The 21,932-nt window shown below is 40.5% G+C and overlaps 1 protein-coding gene across 1 annotated transcript in view; it reads right to left on the bottom strand.

The window, feature by feature from the left end:
• SFMBT2 (Scm like with four mbt domains 2) overlaps positions 1–21,932 on the bottom strand; it is a 197,828-nt gene that overhangs the window by 5,179 nt on the left and 170,717 nt on the right. Inside the window, exon 17 of the mRNA XM_063445458.1 lies at positions 17,201–17,310. Coding sequence (XP_063301528.1) covers positions 17,201–17,310 — 110 coding nt within the window. The remainder of the gene's footprint in view (positions 1–17,200; positions 17,311–21,932) is intronic.

The following is a 21,932-nucleotide window of genomic DNA, read 5'->3' as shown; positions in this document are numbered from 1 at the left end:
GTACAGTCATAAAAATCAAATCTTTGACAATTACATATCTGATCACCAAGACACCAAGTTCCTTGAAGAAATACCACGTTGTTGTATATTGTTATCATTTTTATATAATATTGTGTGGGCTCCAAGATATTTATTTTTTTATTTTTTTGCAGTGCACATGATAACAAACATGCTTGCGGTACCACGACAGTAATAGCAAGCAATTCAAAAACAGTTTATAATAAAACAGTATGGGTGCTGTGCTCGAGGGTTGCCACTTCGCTCCCCACTGCCTGCGACCCTGCTCACCCGTAGCTGGCATCTTTTGTTGCTCGGTTCGGGCTGCCTGTTTGCGCTCAACGGCAGCACCGTGATGGTGCCTTTGGCTTGGAAGCAGGTTGTATTAGGTGAGTTATCAGCCGCCATCTTAAGTGCGCTGCGAGAGGGAAGGGCCATGGGTTCATTGCTTGAGGCTTAGGACTGGATCCGGGCAGATTGCACCAGACGCCCAGTGCGGACTGGAATATCCCCTGCCGATCCAAAGGGAGGGGAAGGAAGGATATAGGAGAGCTGAGGGATCCTTGCATGAGTATGTGTCATATGAATGATAGTGGAGTTTTTTGAATGTACCCCCTTGTTGGAATTTGGTCTTACATGGAAGGGTTCAGGGAAGAGGAGAAAAATGTTTGGATTAGAGACAGAAAAAACAGCTGGGAGAGAAAAGTAAAGCAGAGGGCAGAATACATCTAAACAAACACATCTTAATTTGAAAAAAAACTCTTTTTTTAACCATAATTGGTGTTACTTTAAAATGGTCGCTTCAGGCACTATAACAATCTTATATCATGGCAAATTTATTGGTTTCCTGTGGAAGGAATATAAATAGGTTGATAGCACCTGCAGTATTCTGCTATCATAATAACCTATAGTTTTACTCATCATGACCTTTGTTTCCCATAATAATGAGCAAACTAGAAGCACATTCTATTGGTTATAACCAGTGCAACACGGTTTTCATTCTACACAATAGCAATAAGGCACATCTTTCTGAATGCAATAATTAAATCTTCAACCCAAATGCATTTTAGACTTTTCACTAATGTAATTTGCAGGATTTACCTTCATAAGAATATACAGTTCTGTTTCTACCCTTGGCACACCACATTGTAAAACAGAAGGACTACTGGCAAGCAGTGAGTTGTTTATTATGCCCAATTGTCATTAATCTGGGGAAATATTCTCTGTGTATGTTTTAATCATGTTTTCTTACTGCCTCAGCCAGGTTCTTGCTTAATTGTTTTTGCATTTGCCTTGGAAGCTGAGCTTGAATGTATTCCAGGTAATAATGTTCTCTTAGTGTAATGCAGCATTGCAGCAGTATTTACTGAATCTATAATTACTACAAACAGCAATAAGCGTCATAATACAAAGTGTTCCAAATGGGCCATACATTTGTGTAAACTGGATGTTTAGCTCGTAATAAGAGCAATTGTATGGCTGGAGGCTTACTTATTATAAACAATAAACTAAATAAAGGTTGATAGTGTTTAGCTTGTATTAAAAAAAAAAAAAAAAAAAATGCAATGTACTTCAAATAGTAAATTTGCCCTATTTAATTAACAAAGATGGAAACCAAAAGATGTTGATACTGATATAAGAAGTTTAAAGGGACCACTCAGAAACTCTGTTTATTCATAAGACAGCTGACAATTGAGTTTCAAAATCCAAGATAAATAAAAAATAAATAGAAACATAGCTGTGGCAGAACCGCTGCCTGTTCGTGGATCTCCACTTTCTATTACATGTGTTTCCCTGTATTTTCATGCATTGTGCCTGCTCCCCGTTAGGGAGTGCTCCCACGAAGGGAATCCATTTGTCTCCCGAACGGGGACCACCCCCGTACTCCATTTAGAATGCTAGGTTAGAACGTTCACAACTCGCAACATAACTGTAAAACCGCAAGGGAAGTAATTAATGAGGGCTCCCCTGGGTGGCCGCCATTTTGTACGGACAAACGCCAGCAAGGGGGAGCCTTTGTGGATTATTTCCCGACTCGTTCGTCACCCGAATGAGGACCTCCTCGGTGCTCCAATAGAACGTTCACATCAATTAGCCAGAGAGTGTGAAACCGCAAGGGAAGTTATTAATGAGTGTTCCCCTGGGTGGCCACCATTCGTACAGATGAAGGCCAGTCAGGGAGAGCATTCATACCCCAAAAAGGAGACGCTTCCTTTGTCTTGGTTTCACACTGGGACCTCGTGAAAGGGTACTAGTCGAGGAGAGTGCCGCTGTGAGGGTCCCTGAGGTTGGTGTGGATACTTTTGGGGCACTGGCTACTTTGGCTGGCTTTTCTTTGCCTGGGAGACAAAGGGCCGGTTTATCTTCCCGTGCCTTGGCTTCCAGACACAGAGCATCATGGGATGAAGACCCCTGTCCATGTCCGTTGGGGTGAGAGACCCTTGTATGTGTGGCGGGCTTTCTGTACCTGGGAGACAAACAAACAAAGACCCCCTTTCCCATGCTTTGGCTCCCAGGTACAGAGGCTACTGGGCTATGACCCCTGTTGACTTGAGATGAAGACCCCTTGCACAGGGACATGCATAAAAGCCATGTGTGGCCAATAAAATTGTGTTGTACCCCTGGAACTGTGTGTCGTCCAGTTACTGGGGGAAAATAGGTCTCGTTATACTCTAAGTGGTTCCTGAGCAGCTGAAGGAAGGAAATTAGCAGAGGTAACCAGTCAGGTTACCTGGGGTCCGCTACAATAGCTTATTTCAAAATATCTATAATCTGTATGTTTTACTTTAGATATCTCACCACTCTTCACAATCCCATGTTTAGCCTACAAGCCTCTGAATTCTAAGGTAAGCATACAGGAAACAGGAAATCTTTTGGAAAAAATACTTCCTTGTGAGTTCTGGTTGGGTTATATTATTATGTATCATATGTGGACAAACAAAGGTTCGAATTAAACCCTAGCACATATTTCTACACCAAAAAATTAACATAATACACCTTAGACCCAAATGTTAATATTGAAAGATGCACATACATAATTATACTTTAAAGCACCATACATCAAAATCCCTTCATAAAGATCATCCTGGGATTATAGCTTTTGCCCTTGAACTTTGCAAATACCATTTCTGTTTACATTTTTCATTTTCCACACCAAGCAGTGACTGTCAGTCAGATAGCCACTAAGAACATGTGTCTTCAGTGCTTCTCCAGGAAACATCTGACTGTACACAGATCATCGGTGTTAACAATCTCACTGTAGACTGCCACAGTGCAGGACCAAAGGTGAGTTCAATGGAATTTGATGTAAGACAATCTTTACTGTAAAGGTAATATGAATATATCACATTAAATATATGTGTGTGTGTTCTCTTAACCTGAATTTTCTAATAGTTTCATCGATATAGAAATTCTAAAATTTAAAACCAAATACCTGAGCAGGGTGGGTTATTTTCCATTTTGCTTTTTTGGCTGTTTTTGCCAATGTCACCATATTGATTTTTTTTGTGAAATAAACTCCAAAAGAAACACCAGTGATATTCCCCTTTATCAATGGAAGATGGATATTCTAATGTAACCTGACAGTTGTCAAACTATCTTGCAAAGTTATTTTCACTGACATCCTCAAAAATAGCCTCGATATAGTCGGAGGCAAGCAGACAGAGTCCCAGCCTGTGTCACTTCAAGCAAAGAAAAGAAGTGAGGATGTTAAATCCTGTCATTCTGTCTGAACACCTAATCAGCGTGTAAATGAACACAGGTCATTCTAATTCTAACACTGGATTCATTGAGCAGCACTGTCATTAAGGAAATTAGTGTTGTGTAAAATGTATTGACCTGTTAAACAGCAAGCAGTGACCTTTCCTTGATCAAATGAGCAAGCATGTCATGGAGTAATTGTGTTTCTCTTACCATTTTTAACATGCTGCTGCAGATTTTACTTCTTGTTGTTAATTCAATTTGTATTGCTTGGAGAAAACAAATGCATGTGATGTGATGGGTCCTGTGATTCCACATTAAATGGTCACTCTATGTTCCGTAACACAAGACCTGTCAACTTACAAGGCACCTGATTTTGCCTCAGTCCTCTGGACCATCCAACAGCTGGGCTTCATCACTCAAAGTCGAGAGGAGTGAGGGAAGTGCACCATAAGCACATGTTAGCCATGCGCGTGGTTAACTTAGAGTGAAACTCAGGTCATTTTAAGCATCAGTGTTAAAGTAATGCTCAAAACATGGGCAGCCTATCGTCTGGGTGTGAATGAATGCCAGGATGATGAACCCCCCTTGTGAGCGGGGATGTAGTCTTTGACACAGATTGTATAGTGAGCATCCACCTACCCACCCAATATCAGCATCATGGGTGCCTCCACAGACCTAATATCAGCTCTACCAAATTTGGCAGATGTGTAACACCATTGCATGTTACAAAGTTTATAATGCATTGACTGTAGTGCACCTACTCTCAGTTCTGAGAATGGCTTATAACTACAGCAATTTATAAAAATTGCTGCACCTGTAAAACAAGCTGTTGAGGTGTGAATTAGGCATCCGCAATCTCCAAGCGACCTGTGTTAATTATGTCTAAGTGTGTGTGCATTAGAGAGAATATAACCAGTTGTGGCTCTGCTGATTGCTGTACACACCCCGGTTCACAAAACTGGGGAATGAGATGTGTATAAAGAATGATCAGTTTATTCTCATATAAGAGTGACAAAAACACAACAAAAAAAGCTGATAACTTTTCTTTAAGAAAAAAAATAGAGATTAAGGAACAGCGCACACATAAAAGTGCCGTTTAAAATTTCACAAAGCTACTCAAAATCAGCCATTACAGCAAACAAATATGGGGATTCGGTCCCACCATATCATATTAAGCCCACCAATACTTCACAGTACCCCAATATCAGTGGATACTACATTAATTCCAATGTGGGAGACAAATTAAATACCGGTAGTGCTAAGTGAGCTAAAGTGTATTTAATTAATCTTTTGTTAGAGCATTGTGAATATATACAATGCAAAATTGATTTGATAAAAAAAAATACATTAAAAAAAAATGCAGTGTCAAAAATTAAACCATGAAAGTAATAGTGCTTTTATGTATATACTCACAATGCATATCATATCTTCTCTACATCAAATACAAATTATTATTAAAGTAACATTACTATCCAAAACCTCCTCCAATGTAAGCTTTCCTGTAGCCACTTCCAAAGCGGGATTAGGCGTGCTTAACCCAAAAGGAATCTGGTCTGGATCCCAAATGTACATAGTAAAGAAAAAAAGAGATTAGAAATTGCATTTATCAGCAATAGTGCTGCCATAGAGACCAAATTGTACACACATTCTTTAGTCTTAGTTTGCACTATAGGCACCCAGACCACTTCATCTCATGGAAGTGGTCTGGGCGCATTGACCCTGTTCCCTTAACCTTACAATGTAAAACTGTGAACATTGCAGGGTTTTAAGACTGCCTCCAGTGCCTGTCTTGCAGGCAACCACTAGAGGCGCTCCTGCTGTTTCACAGAGTAAAACCACGCCCTATGTCCTCATGCTGGATGTCCTTATGGGGAAGGACTAATGTGCATGCAGCATTTGCTGTGCATGTGCATTATCTTCCCCCTTGGCAGTGACATCGGAGGGAACAGAGATGGATCCAGCGCTGTGTGAGGTGAGTGAGGTGAGTGTTTAAATGGTTTTTAACAATTTAACTGCCACGGGAGGAAGATGGGGCAGCTTTGTATTCCTAACACTATAGTGTTTCTTTAATAACAACAAGGCATGTAGTTTCTGGTTTGCAGTTTGTACCTATGGCTTTTTTCATTCTGCCTCAGACTGCTTTTGGAGGATTTTTGATGATATAAAACTACAGGGAGTGCAGAATTATTAGGCAAGTTGTATTTTTGAGGATTAATTTTATTATTGAACAACAACCATGTTCTCAATGAACCCAAAAAACTCATTAATATCAAAGCTGAATATTTTTGGAAGTAGTTTTTAGTTTGTTTTTAGTTATAGCTATTTTAGGGGGATATCTGTGTGTGCAGGTGACTATTACTGTGCATAATTATTAGGCAACTTAACAAAAAACAAATATATACCCATTTCAATTATTTATTTTTACCAGTGAAACCAATATAACATCTCAACATTCACAAATATACATTTCTGACATTCAAAAACATAACAAAAAAAAATCAGTGACCAATATAGCCACCTTTCTTTGCAAGGACACTCAAAAGCCTGCCATCCATGGATTCTGTCAGTGTTTTGATCTGTTAACCATCAACTTTGCGTGCATCAGCAACCACAGCCTCCCAGACACTGTTCAGAGAGGTGTACTGTTTTCCCTCCTTGTAAATCTCACATTTGATGATGGACCACAGGTTCTCAATGGGGTTCAGATCAGGTGAACAAGGAGGCCATGTCATTAGATTTTCTTCTTTTATACCCTTTCTTGCCAGCCACGCTGTGGAGTACTTGGACGCGTGTGATGGAGCATTGTCCTGCATGAAAATCATGTTTTTCTTGAAGGATGCAGACTTCTTCCTGTACCACTGCTTGAAGAAGGTGTCTTCCAGAAACTGGGAGTTGAGCTTGACTCCATCCTCAACCCGAAAAGGCCCCACAAGCTCATCTTTGATGATACCAGCCCAAACCAGTACTCCACCTCCACCTTGCTGGCGTCTGAGTCGGACTGGAGCTCTCTGCCCTTTACCAATCCATCCATCTGGCCCATCAAGACTCACTCTCATTTCATCAGTCCATAAAACCTTAGAAAAATCAGTCTTGAGATATTTCTTGGCCCAGTCTTGACGTTTCAGCTTGTGTGTCTTGTTCAGTGGTGGTCGTCTTTCAGCCTTTCTTACCTTGGCCATGTCTCTGAGTATTGCACACCTTGTGCTTTCGGGCACTCCAGTGATGTTGCAGCTCTGAAATATGGCCAAACTGGTGGCAAGTGGCATCTTGGCAGCTGCACGCTTGACTTTTCTCAGTTCATGGGCAGTTATTTTGCGCCTTGGTTTCTCCACACGCTTCTTGCGACCCTGTTGACTATTTTGAATGAAACGCTTGATTGTTCGATGATCACGCTTCAGAAGCTTTGCAATTTTAAGAGTGCTGCATCCCTCTGCAAGATATCTCACTATTTTTGACTTTTCTGAGCCTTTCAAGTCCTTCTTTTGACCCATTTTGCCAAAGGAAAGGAAGTTGCCTAATAATTATGCACACCTGATATAGGGTGTTGATGTCATTAGACCACACCCCTTCTCATTACAGAGATGCACATCACCTAATATGCTTAATTGGTAGTAGGCTTTCGAGCCTATACAGCTTGGAGTAAGACAACATGCATAAAGAGGATGATGTGGTCAAAATACTCATTTGCCTAATAATTCTGCACACAGTGTAGACGCGGCAGCTAATTAAAGGTATCTATCTTGTTACATCTCACAACCAACTAGCAGGATTTTCCTCTGTTAGAATAGCCCTATAAACAGACAGATATCTCTGCATGAGGTCATAAAGAATATTTAGATTTTTATTGCAAGAAATAAACACACTTACAAATTATAATTCATTACAGACACAACTGCTAAGAAAAAAGTGTTCTCATAGAGTACTCTTGCTATAGGGCAATGTTTGGAAAGATACAAAGCACTGGTTACTTGTCACTAACCAGTGCTGTGGAACATAGTTTGAATATACTATCGATATTTTTACCACTAACTCATTGAAATAGTCACTTTAAGCATTAATGCAAAGCTAATGGTGTAGAAAGGTCTTTTGCATTGGTCATCTTGGGAGTGGCTATTTGCATTCATTTGTTATTGCTGCAGTTATAGGTCAGCCCCTCAAGGCTGTCAATCAGGAGCCAGAACATTTAGTTCAGCAGTCACAGTCAAGCAGCACAACAAGCATTTGCCAAGCATGACTTTCTCAACTTGTGACCACAGCCCACTGCACTAAACAGGCATGTTTGCTATCACTTTACACAGCAGTATCCTATATTTCTGCTTATCCCATAAAATATGTGCAGGACATGCAGAGTTTATGGGAAAAGAACAGGGCCCCATAGACTAAATGAGCTGGCATATAATTGGTGAGTCTCTTCTTAATGAAGGAGGGGTATGCATGCGACCGACATTGCTATGAAAGACTTACTGGCATTATAAACCAATAAAAGTTAATATTTTCCTTTTTTGTATTATATATTTCAAGCAATACCTATGTAATGCATTATAATAGATACCCCATTGTTTACATATGCCCCCTATTTTACACTTTTTAAGTTTAATGTGAATTTGTGTTCCCATTCGTGTGCTAGCAATGCATATTTCTTTGACACTAACAGTAAGAAGCTGAAATAAGTATAATTAACAGAGCAGAGAATTTGTTATTTTATCCTGTATAGCACAGAATTGAAGTATTTAAGCAGTACATTTAAGTAAGTAATATAAATACAAACTTCATGTATTTGACTTGCCACACATGCCCATTTTTTTTGCTTTTTTAATTCTTGATTTTATTGTGCATGTTGTACCTCAAAGGCATGAAAATGCACTAGTACGTCAATCATACAGTATACAATATTCATGAGGCACAGAGGTGTCCTAACAAACTGTACTTTCTTTTTGGTATATCAATCAAGAGTAATATCCTTGAAGTCAACTGGTATCACACAAACAAGTAAATAAAATAACATAAGAATTAACTTCGGTGACTTCCTAGACTGAGTGTTGGACGGTATATGTGAGCTGGAAATTAAAATTATGTACTAGATACCGATCTGGAATCATGCTTATAACAAGGTGAGAACTAGGTGTGAGAGGATAAAGCGTTTAGAAAGGCGTATAGTGTTATGGAGACGTTGGGATCATTTTACACATAGAGGTTGTCACCTAAACTGGTAAAACATCTGGTGCATAGCACCATTACCTAAGATACAGGTAAAATACTAACATTGATACTGTTGCATTTTATGCATCTCTCCTTTTATTACGTGTTCTTGCATAGCAAGACCACTTAATGTTATCTCACATATATATTATTATTATTATAGCCAAATTTACCACCCTAACTCCTCCCACAGTTTTTACACTACATAGACAAAAATATACCAAACCGTGCAGATTGTTCCCGATCGCGTTGCTATTACTTTGTGGAACGGTTTGCCGAATGGTTCACGGAATATCGTCGTTCTTGTGGCGACATTTGTCCAATAGGAATGAATGGCAAAGCTAGAGTGGGAGCTGGCAAAAGCTGAAAAATCAGGACATCAGGACATTTCTAAACTGCCACCACTCCCTCATTTTCAGGCCCACCTACACAAATCTTATATCAAAACGTGCAGCTATCCCTGCTGCCACTAAAAATGTCCACAGCTAAGCCATAGTCCTTATAGTTTTCACAATATGACCATTTGTTTGCAACTCACGCAGTCCATTGACATTCATTGAAACTCCACTCTGCAAAGCTCACATTTGAAGGGCAATTTCTAAACTGCGACTGTGCCTTCATTGTTAATATCTCAGAGACATACTATACATACTAAAATGTAGGTCTGGGTCGTGTGATTCTCACAATATAAAGCTCTTCACTGTAGGATTTATAGTTTTTAAAATACGACCTTTTGAAGATGGCAACCGCAAAAATACTCTGACCTGTGCTAAGCTGCAGCAGCAAGTGATGTCATAGACAGGGCCTTTTGCACCTGCTAATGTTTTTATAACTGTATGTTTTAATGTAACTGTGAAGCACTTTGGGCAACAACATTGCAATTAAATGTTCTATATAAATAAATAATAACAGTTACTCCGCCCACTCTAGTTGTAGACTACTGATGGAGGCAAGAACACTTCACACAATTTCCCCAGAAATTGTAGCTTTTCTAGTTATTATTATTATTATTATTACTACTACTACTACTGGTAATTATATAGCGCCAGCTTGTTCTGCAGCACTTTACATTAAAAGCAGAATTTAACAAATGAGACAATAACGAAAGTTACAGGAACAATAGGTAGATGAGGACCCTGCTCATTCAAGCCTACATACATCTATAACATCGCAATGTAGATTTAAAAAGGTATGTCCTTTTATATTTGGCAATAACTAAAGTGCTTGCATGAGTCAGAATTATATCAGGACAATTATAAATTGATACTGCAAGAAAAGAATTACTGATGTGTAAATAAGAAAAAAAAGTATTCAAATCCTATTAAGGGACATGCCAAAGAAACATCTTTTTTCATTTTTTTCTTTTACAGAGGGAATCATTACTACATGCAGTCTGCACTCTTTCAACTAGAAAGTACCATATCAAATTAGCTTATTAAGTTTTCCTGATAAATTTGTACTGTGACGGAGAAGAGATTTATGTATCAAGGTGTTTTAAGTGAGTAACACATGAAAGAGCAAGCATTAGGCTGCTAGGATAGGACCTGTCAACAATGGGGTTATATAATATATATAATATATATATATATCAATGCAAAGTAAAATCTAACCAAAAAAGCTTAATACAATATTCACAAATTTTACACACAAATCATGGCTGCATGTTGTTGTTTTTTTGAGAGGAAAAAAAAAATAGTATTTGAATATTCTCAAAAAGGTTTTTGAAGTAGAATGCATTAACAGAGAAGAACTTCAAAGATTCTGACCACATTTACCCCAGATTGTAAGCTCTAGAATGGTCACTACCTCGCTGTGTAGGTAAATTGCAGAAAACGACAAAAAGCAACCACTTGCCATATTCTTCTAATGTTAGGGAAAAAACCTGATATGACAGGTCTACTGTATCTATTGATCTTGTTGCCAACAACAGGTGTATTAGAGTGGGCTGTGTCTCATTGATAGCTGATAATAAAACACTGGACATGTTGCAATATGTTAATAGATGTTCCTAATTATTACACATGAAAAATCTGTTCTTATCATTTATTTATTACTAGATGTGTATTTATTTATGAAATATAATGTAACTCAGTGTATGAGCTTCCCCTGAACAATTTGGTACAACTGAGTTATTTTATATGAAACATATTTGTTTTACTGTATATAGTGTTGTTTTATATATTGGCTTTACTTTAAATAATAGTATTGTCTTTGAAATTACAATGTAGAATGTGGTGTAATTGAGAAAAACACCTCTGTGGCGAAAGTAACCTCGCCACTGACTTTTGGAGGAGCCTGTTTGCCAGCCTCCTGCCCTGTGATTATGGCCCCTGTAATAAACTGTTGGTGAAGCGGCACTTCGAACTCCCGAAGCGTTTCGAATCGGCACTTCGAACTCCCGAAGTGGTTCAAATCGGTCGGCTGGCATTCGAACACATGGTGGCGGCCATCTTAAGCTGCGAGCACAATGAGCGGTGTTTGGTAGTTAAGTACATGGAACTCAAATCGGACACTCGACGGCGCGAACACCGCTGGACACATAACTTCCACTGATGTTCGGCTATTCGAATGGGAATCGAACGGCATTCGGTGGGAATAAACTCCCGAACGAAAGACATAAACTGAGCCTACTCCCGAAGCTAAACGTTTGTTTTTTATATGCTACTTCGAATCCCTGAAGTAGACCGACCACACAGCCTGATTTCCTGGAACTCTTTTCGGACAGTAACTCTGTGTGCGATCGGTTAAAATAAGACCTCCATGGAAATCCCGAGCCCCTGAACCGATCTGGGTGATTTTTGGATATGTTGTTCACCCAGATTGGGGCCATCAGGGGATATAACTTTTATAGGGTTTCCATGAGTTTTAGGGGTACTTTGGGGGGTTTTATGGAATATGTGTTTTTTCTGCCTGGAGATCATTGAGTTAATACAGTACCTGACTCAATTATCTCCCAGGCCAAGGGGAGGAATTGTGTCATACGTTTAAACACTTATCATTGGTCTGTAACTTTATATTGTAGTTCCCCTCAAGGTCCATGTGGGAGTACCCCTTGCATGGGGAATTGCATAAAAGGCCAGTGTGGCTACCAATAAATCAGTTCCTGCTTACCCTCAACATAGAGTCTCATCTCATTTGTGGGGGAAATGGCTGTATCTACCCTGGGGATTGCTATATCCCTATACTCCCCTGGGATTATAATCACTAGCTCTTATAAGAGCTGTTCCTGCTATACTCTCTGGAGTAGGAGAGGTTCACCCACTGGAAGGTGGATTCTGGTCTTGGATCCAGGGTGGGTGGAGGACAGCGAGTTCCCAGCCAAGATCCAGCATTGGAAGTGGGGACTACGGTGCTGATGGTGCCTGGTGGAGTGCTTGGAGTCCTTGGTGAGAACTAGGAGCATTGATTTGGCGGAGGCCCCCGGTTGGGGTGCCAGGCTGTACGTCACAACCTCCTTTATATTTATTTATTTGTATTATTTCTAAAAATAAGACTTCTGGCACATAAAGTATTTAAGAGACTTCTTATCAGTCTTATGTTGGCCCCTGACGAAGGTGCATCTCCTAAGGCACCGAAACGCGCGTTGGGCGTTTTTCTCATATTATATGAGCACTGGGCACTGGTGGTTTTAGCACCATGATCTGCACTTAAATTATGGCATTTTCGCTTTTTTTTTTATTCTTTATTTTTGTTGTGCGGGTGATTACAGAGCATTGTCATGCGTCACAACAGCGTTCATTTACATAAAGATACATATAGGTTAAACAGTGGCATGATAAACTTGCACAATTTGTCTTTTTTTGTAAAACATGTTAAGCTAAGCAGTTTTGTTTAAACTATAGCAATCCATTTGGTATCAGGTTAGCTCTAAAACGATTATTACAAGGCTAGGCATACAGGTTTAAACTATAGGGTTGCTAATAATAAAACAGGCTTATACGAGTCGAGAACATATTGAGGGTTGAGCAGGCTCATACTATTAATGCCATATTAAGAGGCAAGCAGGCTGATACAATCGGTGAGATATTGAGAGTTAAACAGATTTGTGCTAGGCGGCACACCGATCAAATGAGTTAGTAGATGATTGCCTAAATACAGGTTAACCCGCTAGGTTCCAGTGCGTCTACTCAGGGCTAAATTATGCAACAGGCAAAGTACATCAGGTATAACAGTGTGGTAGTGCATAGGTCTGCACAATTTATCCAGTACAGTTTCAATGATAGGGTACTCTGTGTGATTGCGTGCTGTAAATGCTGAATTGAGTGTGGGCCACCATGAAGCATAAAGGGTGGTCTACTGGTGTAAAACATAGTAGGGGTTGGCGCAGAGAGTTAACCTATGTAACCTGCGTGTGTGTGAGCATGGTTGTCCACCAGCATGTTTAGATATAGGTACAAAAGATATAATAACATGCTAGGTAGGTCTCAATCCTGTAGTCTACATGTGTGTACATTGCAGATGCGGTCTCAGGTTGGATAGTAACAGACATAACAGGTATTAAGTTACTTTTCTGAGTCTAGATACAGAGATGAGTTGAGTGACTAGGAGCAAGCCCACCTGGATGCTAAACGGTCTATCAAAGGGTTAACATCTGTATGGTAGTTATAATCACTGCACATTCTGCAAGTGGTCATGATCAAACAAACCCAAAACATCAGTTGGCAAGCTCACAAGGCCTCAACAGCTAGGGCAAGCGCTATTGCAATATGTACAATGGCAGTATGGCATTTGTAATGACTACACATTGGGTAAACGGTACTATTCAGATATAAAGAAAAACAGTAGCTTGTAAGCTTTTGGTATAGGTCAAACATAACTGACGAGCTCGGCTGACTATGCGATTAGAGTATAGTATGAGAAACACAGAGTCCTTTTAGTGAGAAATTTCAATACGACATAAGAGGATCGGAGGTTGTGTGTTTGCAAACCAGTCTGTCAGCCCATGCCGGTTTGTGGCAGGTTGTCGTCCTGGGCGGGATGGCTCAAGGCGTCGGAGCGGCAATCTTGGGGTGAGGATCCGCTCCAGCCCCAGGCCTGTGTAGAGGGTGGCATCTTCTTACCACCGGCTCGAGAGCTCGGTGAGTTCGAGGCAGACCCTTTGTGGGTGTAGCGGATGCTGCCGGTGTTCCGTCGCCGCCAGCGGCGGGCAGTCTTTCCGCAGGGTGGTGGATGCTTCGGAGGCACTCTCCGTGTGGCACTCAGCCTGGGCGGGCAACGTGTGTGTGTGGTTAGCTTGGGGTACGTCGTTTTGCCTGGATTAGGGTGCCCCTTCCCCCCGACCACAGCCCCAGACTTGTGTGCTAGCGGTGGAGTCCCATTTAGCTTTCTTTGTTCTCCGGTCGGCTTGCCCTGATATGGCAGGGTCTGCAGGTCTGCTGTAGGTGCCCGCAACTTTCTCCATAACTTGCGCCAGAATCGGGCAAAGGTGGCTTCTAGACGTTGCTGGATGTTGCAGGAACCCTCCAGCTCAGGCAGGAGTCTTACGTTGCTGGTTGCATCTGTTACCGCCATTTTACACGCTCCATGTGCTCTGCTGCATTGGTTTTGCCAGTCACCCGGCTGTAAGTGACGCTCGTATCTGTTACCCCAGTAGCTTGTGTTAGACTGAGATGACCCCCATCGGTCCAGAGGGGGGGGGGGAGGGAGGAGATGAGGGCCCCGAGGAATCCATGTTCAGGGCCGTTAGCGCGGGGAGTGGCCGTCTCCCCATCACTCGACTCCCGTTAGGCCTCAGGGTGTGATGTGGGGTTCCCCGGGGGTTACATGCTCGTTCTGGGTATCTAAGTGATCCTCCCGGTGTCCCTTTCATCATAGCTCCACTCCAGGAAGTAGGTGCGCCGTTCTTTAGGGGGATTATCCCCGAAATGTGTATGTGTAAGCGGGAGCTGAGGTTCAGCACAACCACTCAGCCTGGATGTTAGGCTCCGCCCCGAATTTTTGCTTTTTTGATTTTCACTTACTTACTTTCTACTTCTATGCCTGTCTGGTGTTCCTTTTAGGAACATTTTCCTGTTTGTTAGCTATTCCTTTCAAGATGCTGATTGCTTGGATCTGTGTCTAACTTAAAGTACACCCTAAATGTATACAGATGGGGTTTTTTTTTCTGTACATAAGCGCAGTTCCTACTCTTTTGATTAAGACACAGGAATTGGTAGACATTTTCCAGAGATAACCTAGTATTAGGGTATTACTATCATGATGGACCCACTCCTATTTAGTAATTTTCAATAAAGCTGTAATTTAGGCTTGGGTACAGATTATATCCACATGAATTTTGGACTATATCCCTAACTTACTTATCTCTGTGGTTGGCATAGGAGTATTAGTACCACCTGTATATACTTTTGTTTGATTATTATTATTCTATATTTGGTCTCTATTAGTCTTTATCATATATGTTTTAGCCAGTTTATCATCACTACTACATTGCTATACATATTTCCAGGTGATGTAGCTGGTCTCAGGATTGTTTACACACTGAGACTAGTTACATCTTTTCTTTGTTTGTTGTCTTATTTTGAAGGGATACTAATGTGGCATACATTTTGGGCTTGTAAATGTGAGTTTTACTGCATTGGATGAATTTTGAAAAAAGAGGTGATGGTGTGTTTTATTTTTAAGTGACATAAGGTGCTACAGAAGCAGTATACATTGTGTGGTATATGTGTGATAATGTTTTTCATGTAATTATAGCATGCACAGTTTTAATTATTTTTGTTTTAAGTTTTAGTCAACCTTTTTTTCCTAAATTTTTTCCCTAAATTTTCATGCAAAAAAAAATGTTTTACTTCATTTTCTTTTTTATCCCAATCACTGCATAGCACATCTATTTATTGCAGTACTTAAAAAGGATTAACAGTCTCACAATGCAGGGTTTCCAAGACAATGTTATGGGCAGTAGAAACCAGTTCTGAGTTTAATATAGAACATTGGTGGAATATTTCAATTTCCATAAATCTATGGGTGTCTCTGTATATCACAAATGGAGGTAGGGGGTTTGGTTGCAGAATCACAATTATTCAATTTTACCAGCTTTGGGAGACATGTTGCCTAGAAACTGTCCTGATTAAGAAATCTCTGATGAAATGCCATTGCAGAACATAACAGAATGTAACTGATAAGAGCACAGCGGGTTATCAAATTCAAACATTAATTTTAGAAGAAATTTTCAATCAGTACATTAAAAGGAAGATAAAACAAAATCTAAGTCCTGTCCGTCAAAAACATACATACAAGTAAACCTTCCTGTATCTGAATGAATGTAGGCTTCTTAAATACCCTTAACAGGAATGTATTAAAATATGTTAACGTGTCAATATACATTAAACTGACTAACCCATGTTAGGTGTATCTAACTAGCTGTGTCTTGAGGACCTTTTTTTTTTCCACTTTACTTGGCAGGACGGGGGAGGGGAAATAACTTTAGGGCAGAGGGACACTACAGCAGTAGGAAAAATGTTTTGTATTACTAACACTATAGTGTTCTTTTAAGCAAAGGGGATCACGTTTCACATTTTCTCATCATAACTTAACTAATAATTAGCTTTGGGTTTAACCCCATGTGTGACATGTCATGATTCCCTTTTATTCCAGAAGTTTGGTCCTTAAGGGGTTAATTAAAGACATCACAATTGTTTGAGATTGCAAAAACAGCTGTATGTATCAGTTTCAGTGCATTCATCCTACAAAATGAATACAGATCTGAAAAGAACCTATGTTGTGTGGTTATTTGTATATTTCACACCTTATTCATCTGAAAGTCCTTATATAGGCTCTCTGAATGTTTTAGGGTTCAGTTTTAAAAAGTTCTCTGCAACGGTGTCCAAATATACATATCCAATTCCTCACTAGCAAATAAGTATTTCCAAAATATCAGTGCTCAAAATGTAAAGGGACACAGTATGCCCTGTAACTACTTCACTTCATTACTCTGTTCATTGTCTATGATCGGACTACTATGGAAGCATTAGCCTGGATAGCAATAGGTAGCAGGGATTGGCTGAGCGTGTCAGCTGACCGCTTTCAGCTTATCATAACCACCACTTACCAGTAACAATTAGAATGACCAGAAGGAAGTGTGTAATCTCTGTCTTAGTCACACCTCAGTGGGGCTGGGCTTTGGGTGGTCAGAGACCCTCATTCAGTGTTAAACTGCTCGAAAATGACTTAACACTGAATGGAGTTATAGGTTAACATACGTTACAGGTTGTTCTTAATGTGTTATTCAATGGTATAATTTCCTGAGAGTGTCCCTTGTTTCGAACAATGAATGTTGGATAAAAAAAATAAGAGAACTACTTACTTGGCCTTCAGTGTTTCTTCTTGGAAATTCCATGACTTGTCTTCCACTAACTGCAATTCTCTTAAGACCCTTCCAGGTTTGTAGGCAGCATTTATTACCATACCGAGGACCTGCCGCAAACCAAAGATACAGTTAGACATAAAATGGAGGACATTTTTTATTTTAGCATTATTAATTATTACTGAGGCTTTTGTTTTTATTTGTTTTTTTATCTGCAAGCGGTATATCTGCATCTCAGAGTGATAGACTTTAGAGATCTCCTAGTTAAAACTTTTGGAAACTGTCATGACAGGTAAAGGGAACTTGTTATAGAAAATGTATATTACACGACTGCATAAAAAGGAATGGTCACTTCACTAATGACACATTATAATAGCTGTTACAAAGTAACTATTTCTTGTGGGATTCTTAAAAAACAAAATCTGCTTTAGTAGAGGGCACCGTGCTTGCATTTAATGCAGGTTCTCGTGGCTTAGTTCGGAATGCAATGCAAATAAGCTCCCATAGTTCTTGTGACATGTCATGATTTCCATGTCAACAGGGAATCGTGTGGAAAAGAAGTTGTTTTTTTGTGTGTGGGGCTGCCTCTTTGGGCTGTCAATCATCCAGTTTGTGGACACTCTTCCTGGCTTTCAGTAACAGCTATAATCAAAGCACACACTTTATGTTAACCCCAGAGTGAATGGACAAGATGCCCATGGCTGGGTGAATTGCACACAAGAAAGTAAATGCTGGGAAAAAATTTTTATATTTTGTCATGCATCTAATGAAAGGTACATTTGAAGGTTTAGAAAATATTCCTGCAAATTTTAATAAATGCATTTTTGCGACAATTATGTGTATTAAAAATTAGAATTTTCATACAAAGAGTTTCCCTTTAACTATATTTATCTTAAAGGCACCATTTTGGAGAGCTGTTCCTGAAATAAGCAGACTAATTCTAGAAGAAGAATGCCAGTACTCTGCTATTTCTTTACAAAGTGGTATACGTATTTGTCGTCAAACTGGTTTAGAACTTTGTAGGCAATATTGTTATTAGAGGAGAGGTTGAATATGATAATTTGAAATATCTGGAATAACCAAATGTGAATGCCTTGTAAAGAATACGTTGTGAGTGACCTCAGTATTGTAAAGACTACTTCCGGTGGATTTAAACATTCAGGAAATCAGAAAAGAAAACAATAAAACCATTGTTGAGATTGTATCACCAAACCCAAGCTATCTAGCATGCAAGTTGAATTGTGATAAACCCAGAATGTTCACTCCAAAGGGAAAACGCCTGATCACAATCAGATCAGCTTAACTCCACTTGCGAAACAATGCATTTAATCACTTAAACATCACACAGCATTTGCTGACGGTATGAAGATATATTCAAAATATAAAGAGATGCAATTTATGTGCTCTTCAATAAATCAGTGCGTTAAGTAGTTACAGATGCTCTGACGCAATGCAAGTCCAGTTTCTGCAGCTGCTGTAGTCCTTAGGCGATTATAAAAGATTTGCAAAATAATTCTTTAACATTTAATAATTCCGATAGCAAGGAAAGAAATGCATTTCACAGGATGTATTAATCGGCTGAATACACAATAAGCCACAGAAAGGTAAAACAAAACAAAAAAAAAAAAGAATGCAATTGACCTATATGCATAGGGTGTGGAAAAATCCTACAGGGATAAGGAAGATAAAATGCAGGGCAGGAATATCTGAAATAGAAGGTTCGGGAATGGACAAGCTAATATAGAGTGGGGGAGGGGAGAGAGTAGTGTTAGGGCTGGCTAAGCATCATCGGAAATGTATTTCTTAGTAGCTAGAATGCTAAATCAGCTATCATTGCTGTACAGATTTTCTCTCTTTGTTTTTGCTTAACAGACTACTTCCACATGTTTTCACATTACATACATTCTTAAATAAACAGACATTGCCATGCTAACCTCACACTATAAAAAAATAACTTCGGGGCGGAGCTAGCCGTGGAACAGAATGGTCGCACACTTCAGAGCTCTGCACCAAGCAGAATAAAAACATAGAATTTCGGGTGGAAATTGGACCACAAACTGACCAATTTCTCGCTAACCAAGCAGGGGAACAAGATGGGCAGAAAACACAAGAAACCCAAACCAGGGAAAAGCCCAAATACCAGAGATATTGGAGAACTATTGCGCAACACGCAGCAGGCCGCGCAACAGGCCGCGTGGCAAAAGATGGCGCTGGAGGACGAAGGCTCCTTCTATTCCTCGGATGGAACCCCCTCAGACCTCGGAGAGGGACCCGACAGAGGCTCAGCACTGGGCTTACCACCGGCACCCACTCCCGCACACCCACCAGCCGGAGTACCGGTAACGGCGGATCTGCTCAAAACAATGTTGGCAGACCTGCGAAGGGACATTGCCGCGGACATGGCCTACTTTAAGGACACAGTGGAAGGCGCAACAGCCAAGATTGTCCTCTTGGAGGCCGCCACGAGCTCCCATGATACCAGACTTGCCTCGGTCGAGAAACAAATTGGGGACATGCAAAGGCAACAACTGGCAATGGCCGACAGGCTGGATAACACCGAAGACCAACGCAGGAAATATAATCTTAAAATCCGGGGAATTCCGGACTCGGTCACCCTCACTGACCTGCCACATTATGTGCGGAGATTGTTCGCAGTCCTGCTACCACCTAAACAAACGAAGCTGCTGAGACTAGACGGGATGTTTCGTCTTCCCAAATCAAAGAAGGCACCCCCGGAAGCCACTGCGGATCTTATTATCAGATTCCAGTCCTTGCAAGATAAAGCCATGCTTCAGAACGCAGCAAGGGGGAAGACCCCCCTACCCGTTGAGGGATCCGCATTGTCGCTGTTCCCGGACCTCACTCGAGCAACCCTCACTTGGAGGAAAACCCTTCAACCACTTCTACGCCGGCTGCGTGACAACGGAATACCTTACCGCTGGGGCATACCGAGGGCGATCTTATTCACCCACCAGGGGACGGCCTATAGAGCGCACACCTACCTGGAACTGGACGCACTCCTGCTCCAAATGGGCCTCAACACCCACGCTGATAAAGGCCATACGAGACTTTCCCAACTGAACCCAGCGGAGATAGCAGAGTTTGTCCCACATCGAACCCAACGGCCCGCAGCCGCGCACGAACCAGCGTGAGATAGGAGACACCCGTGGAACACCACTCTGCTTCCATAACGAACAGGCTCCAGTTAAGATCCACGAAACCACCTGATACCTCAGGACTTGATCGGTTATAATATTATGCTGTTCCTATATGCTTTCTTGTTGTTGATTTGTATTTCTTAGGTTTTCATTTATTTAACCACCACTGATCTTCTACGTGCAGAGATCACATGAAGGCCCTATTTTAACCATACCCACATATGGCTGCCGGGCTTTACCAGACCAAAAGCTAGCAATATCTTTTCCAGCCGCGTTAACAATAGCGATACCCTCCCCCCCCACACACCACTCAAGGAGGGGTTAAAATCCCCCGACGAGCACACATAGCGTAACAACAACCCCAGAGTTACTCGTTAGGATGCCCTTAAGACACCCCCCACCCCCGGGGTTCCCTCCTCGACTTGCAAATTGCAACGTAACTAACCGTTACAAGACATAAACGAGGACACCTAACCTAGCAAGCCCTTATACCCACCAGAACCCGCACATAGACACGACTCTGGACACGCACTTAGAAAGCTCTTTAATGGAATCTCTCTTTACCAGTCCCCCCCCCCCCCCCCAACAAAACAACAAATACTAATGCAGGAATGCAGTATAGATAGCCGAAGGGGGTCAGTCTACCACAAGAGCACCTATTCCCTCGTGAACACCGCTAAGTTACCTGTCTCCAGTCTTGGAGAACCCTTTACTCTTATTTGCATGATGTTTATGTTATTGACCAGGCATATAAAACCAAAAATCCTCATTCTGCATGCCTACCGCTTGTGAAATCTATAAAATATGAGCTGTTATGCACTTTTGTTCTGTTAACCACTGTCAATCGTATTTACTTATGGCATATATGCAGAATGAGAAAAATAAAGAATTAAAAAAAAAAAAAAAAAAAAATAACTTCAAACTAAAAGTTGTAAAATAATCAAGCACCGGCTGTTTATATGCTGTATGGCTTATTACTTCAAGCACTTCCAGTTCTGTTTAATCAACAGATTGTTATTCTTGATAGTTACTTTTTCCTATTGAAACATTTGTAATTTTTATTGTGGAGTTGGGATGCAGATGAAGACAGTGTTTAGTTATACCCAAGACAACAGAAGTATATGGAAAATGAAGAAGGGGCAGCTGTTGAGAGGTGAACATTCAATTGTCATTTATATACCTCCAACTTATTCAGCAGCGCTTTATAATATCATAAAGGGGGAAAATGAACAATAATTGAGACAATTACAAAATGTTACAACAATAGGTTGATGAGGACCCTGATCAAACGAGCTTACAATCTAGAGTAAAACAAATTAGTGGTTGAACAGTTTCTCACAATTAGGTCTATCCACAAAGATCTGACCTACTACGTCCATTATTATACATTAACCAAGTCATCTTAACCTCATTGTAACTTGCTAACTACTCAAAATGAGTAGCTCCTTGTCTTGTGAAATGCACAATCAAATCTAAGGCTAATGTAGCCAAACTGTAAAAAATCAGACAGCCAGGATACTTTGAAGAAGGAAACTTGAATAAATGATACATTGTTTTTTGCTTCTCTGCAGTTC

The sequence above is a fragment of the Pelobates fuscus genome, chromosome 3 (genome assembly GCF_036172605.1).
Source record: "Pelobates fuscus isolate aPelFus1 chromosome 3, aPelFus1.pri, whole genome shotgun sequence".
NCBI lineage: Eukaryota > Metazoa > Chordata > Amphibia > Anura > Pelobatidae > Pelobates > Pelobates fuscus.
The sequence above is the reverse complement of the archived record's forward strand: the minus strand, read 5'-3'. Positions and strand labels throughout refer to the sequence as shown.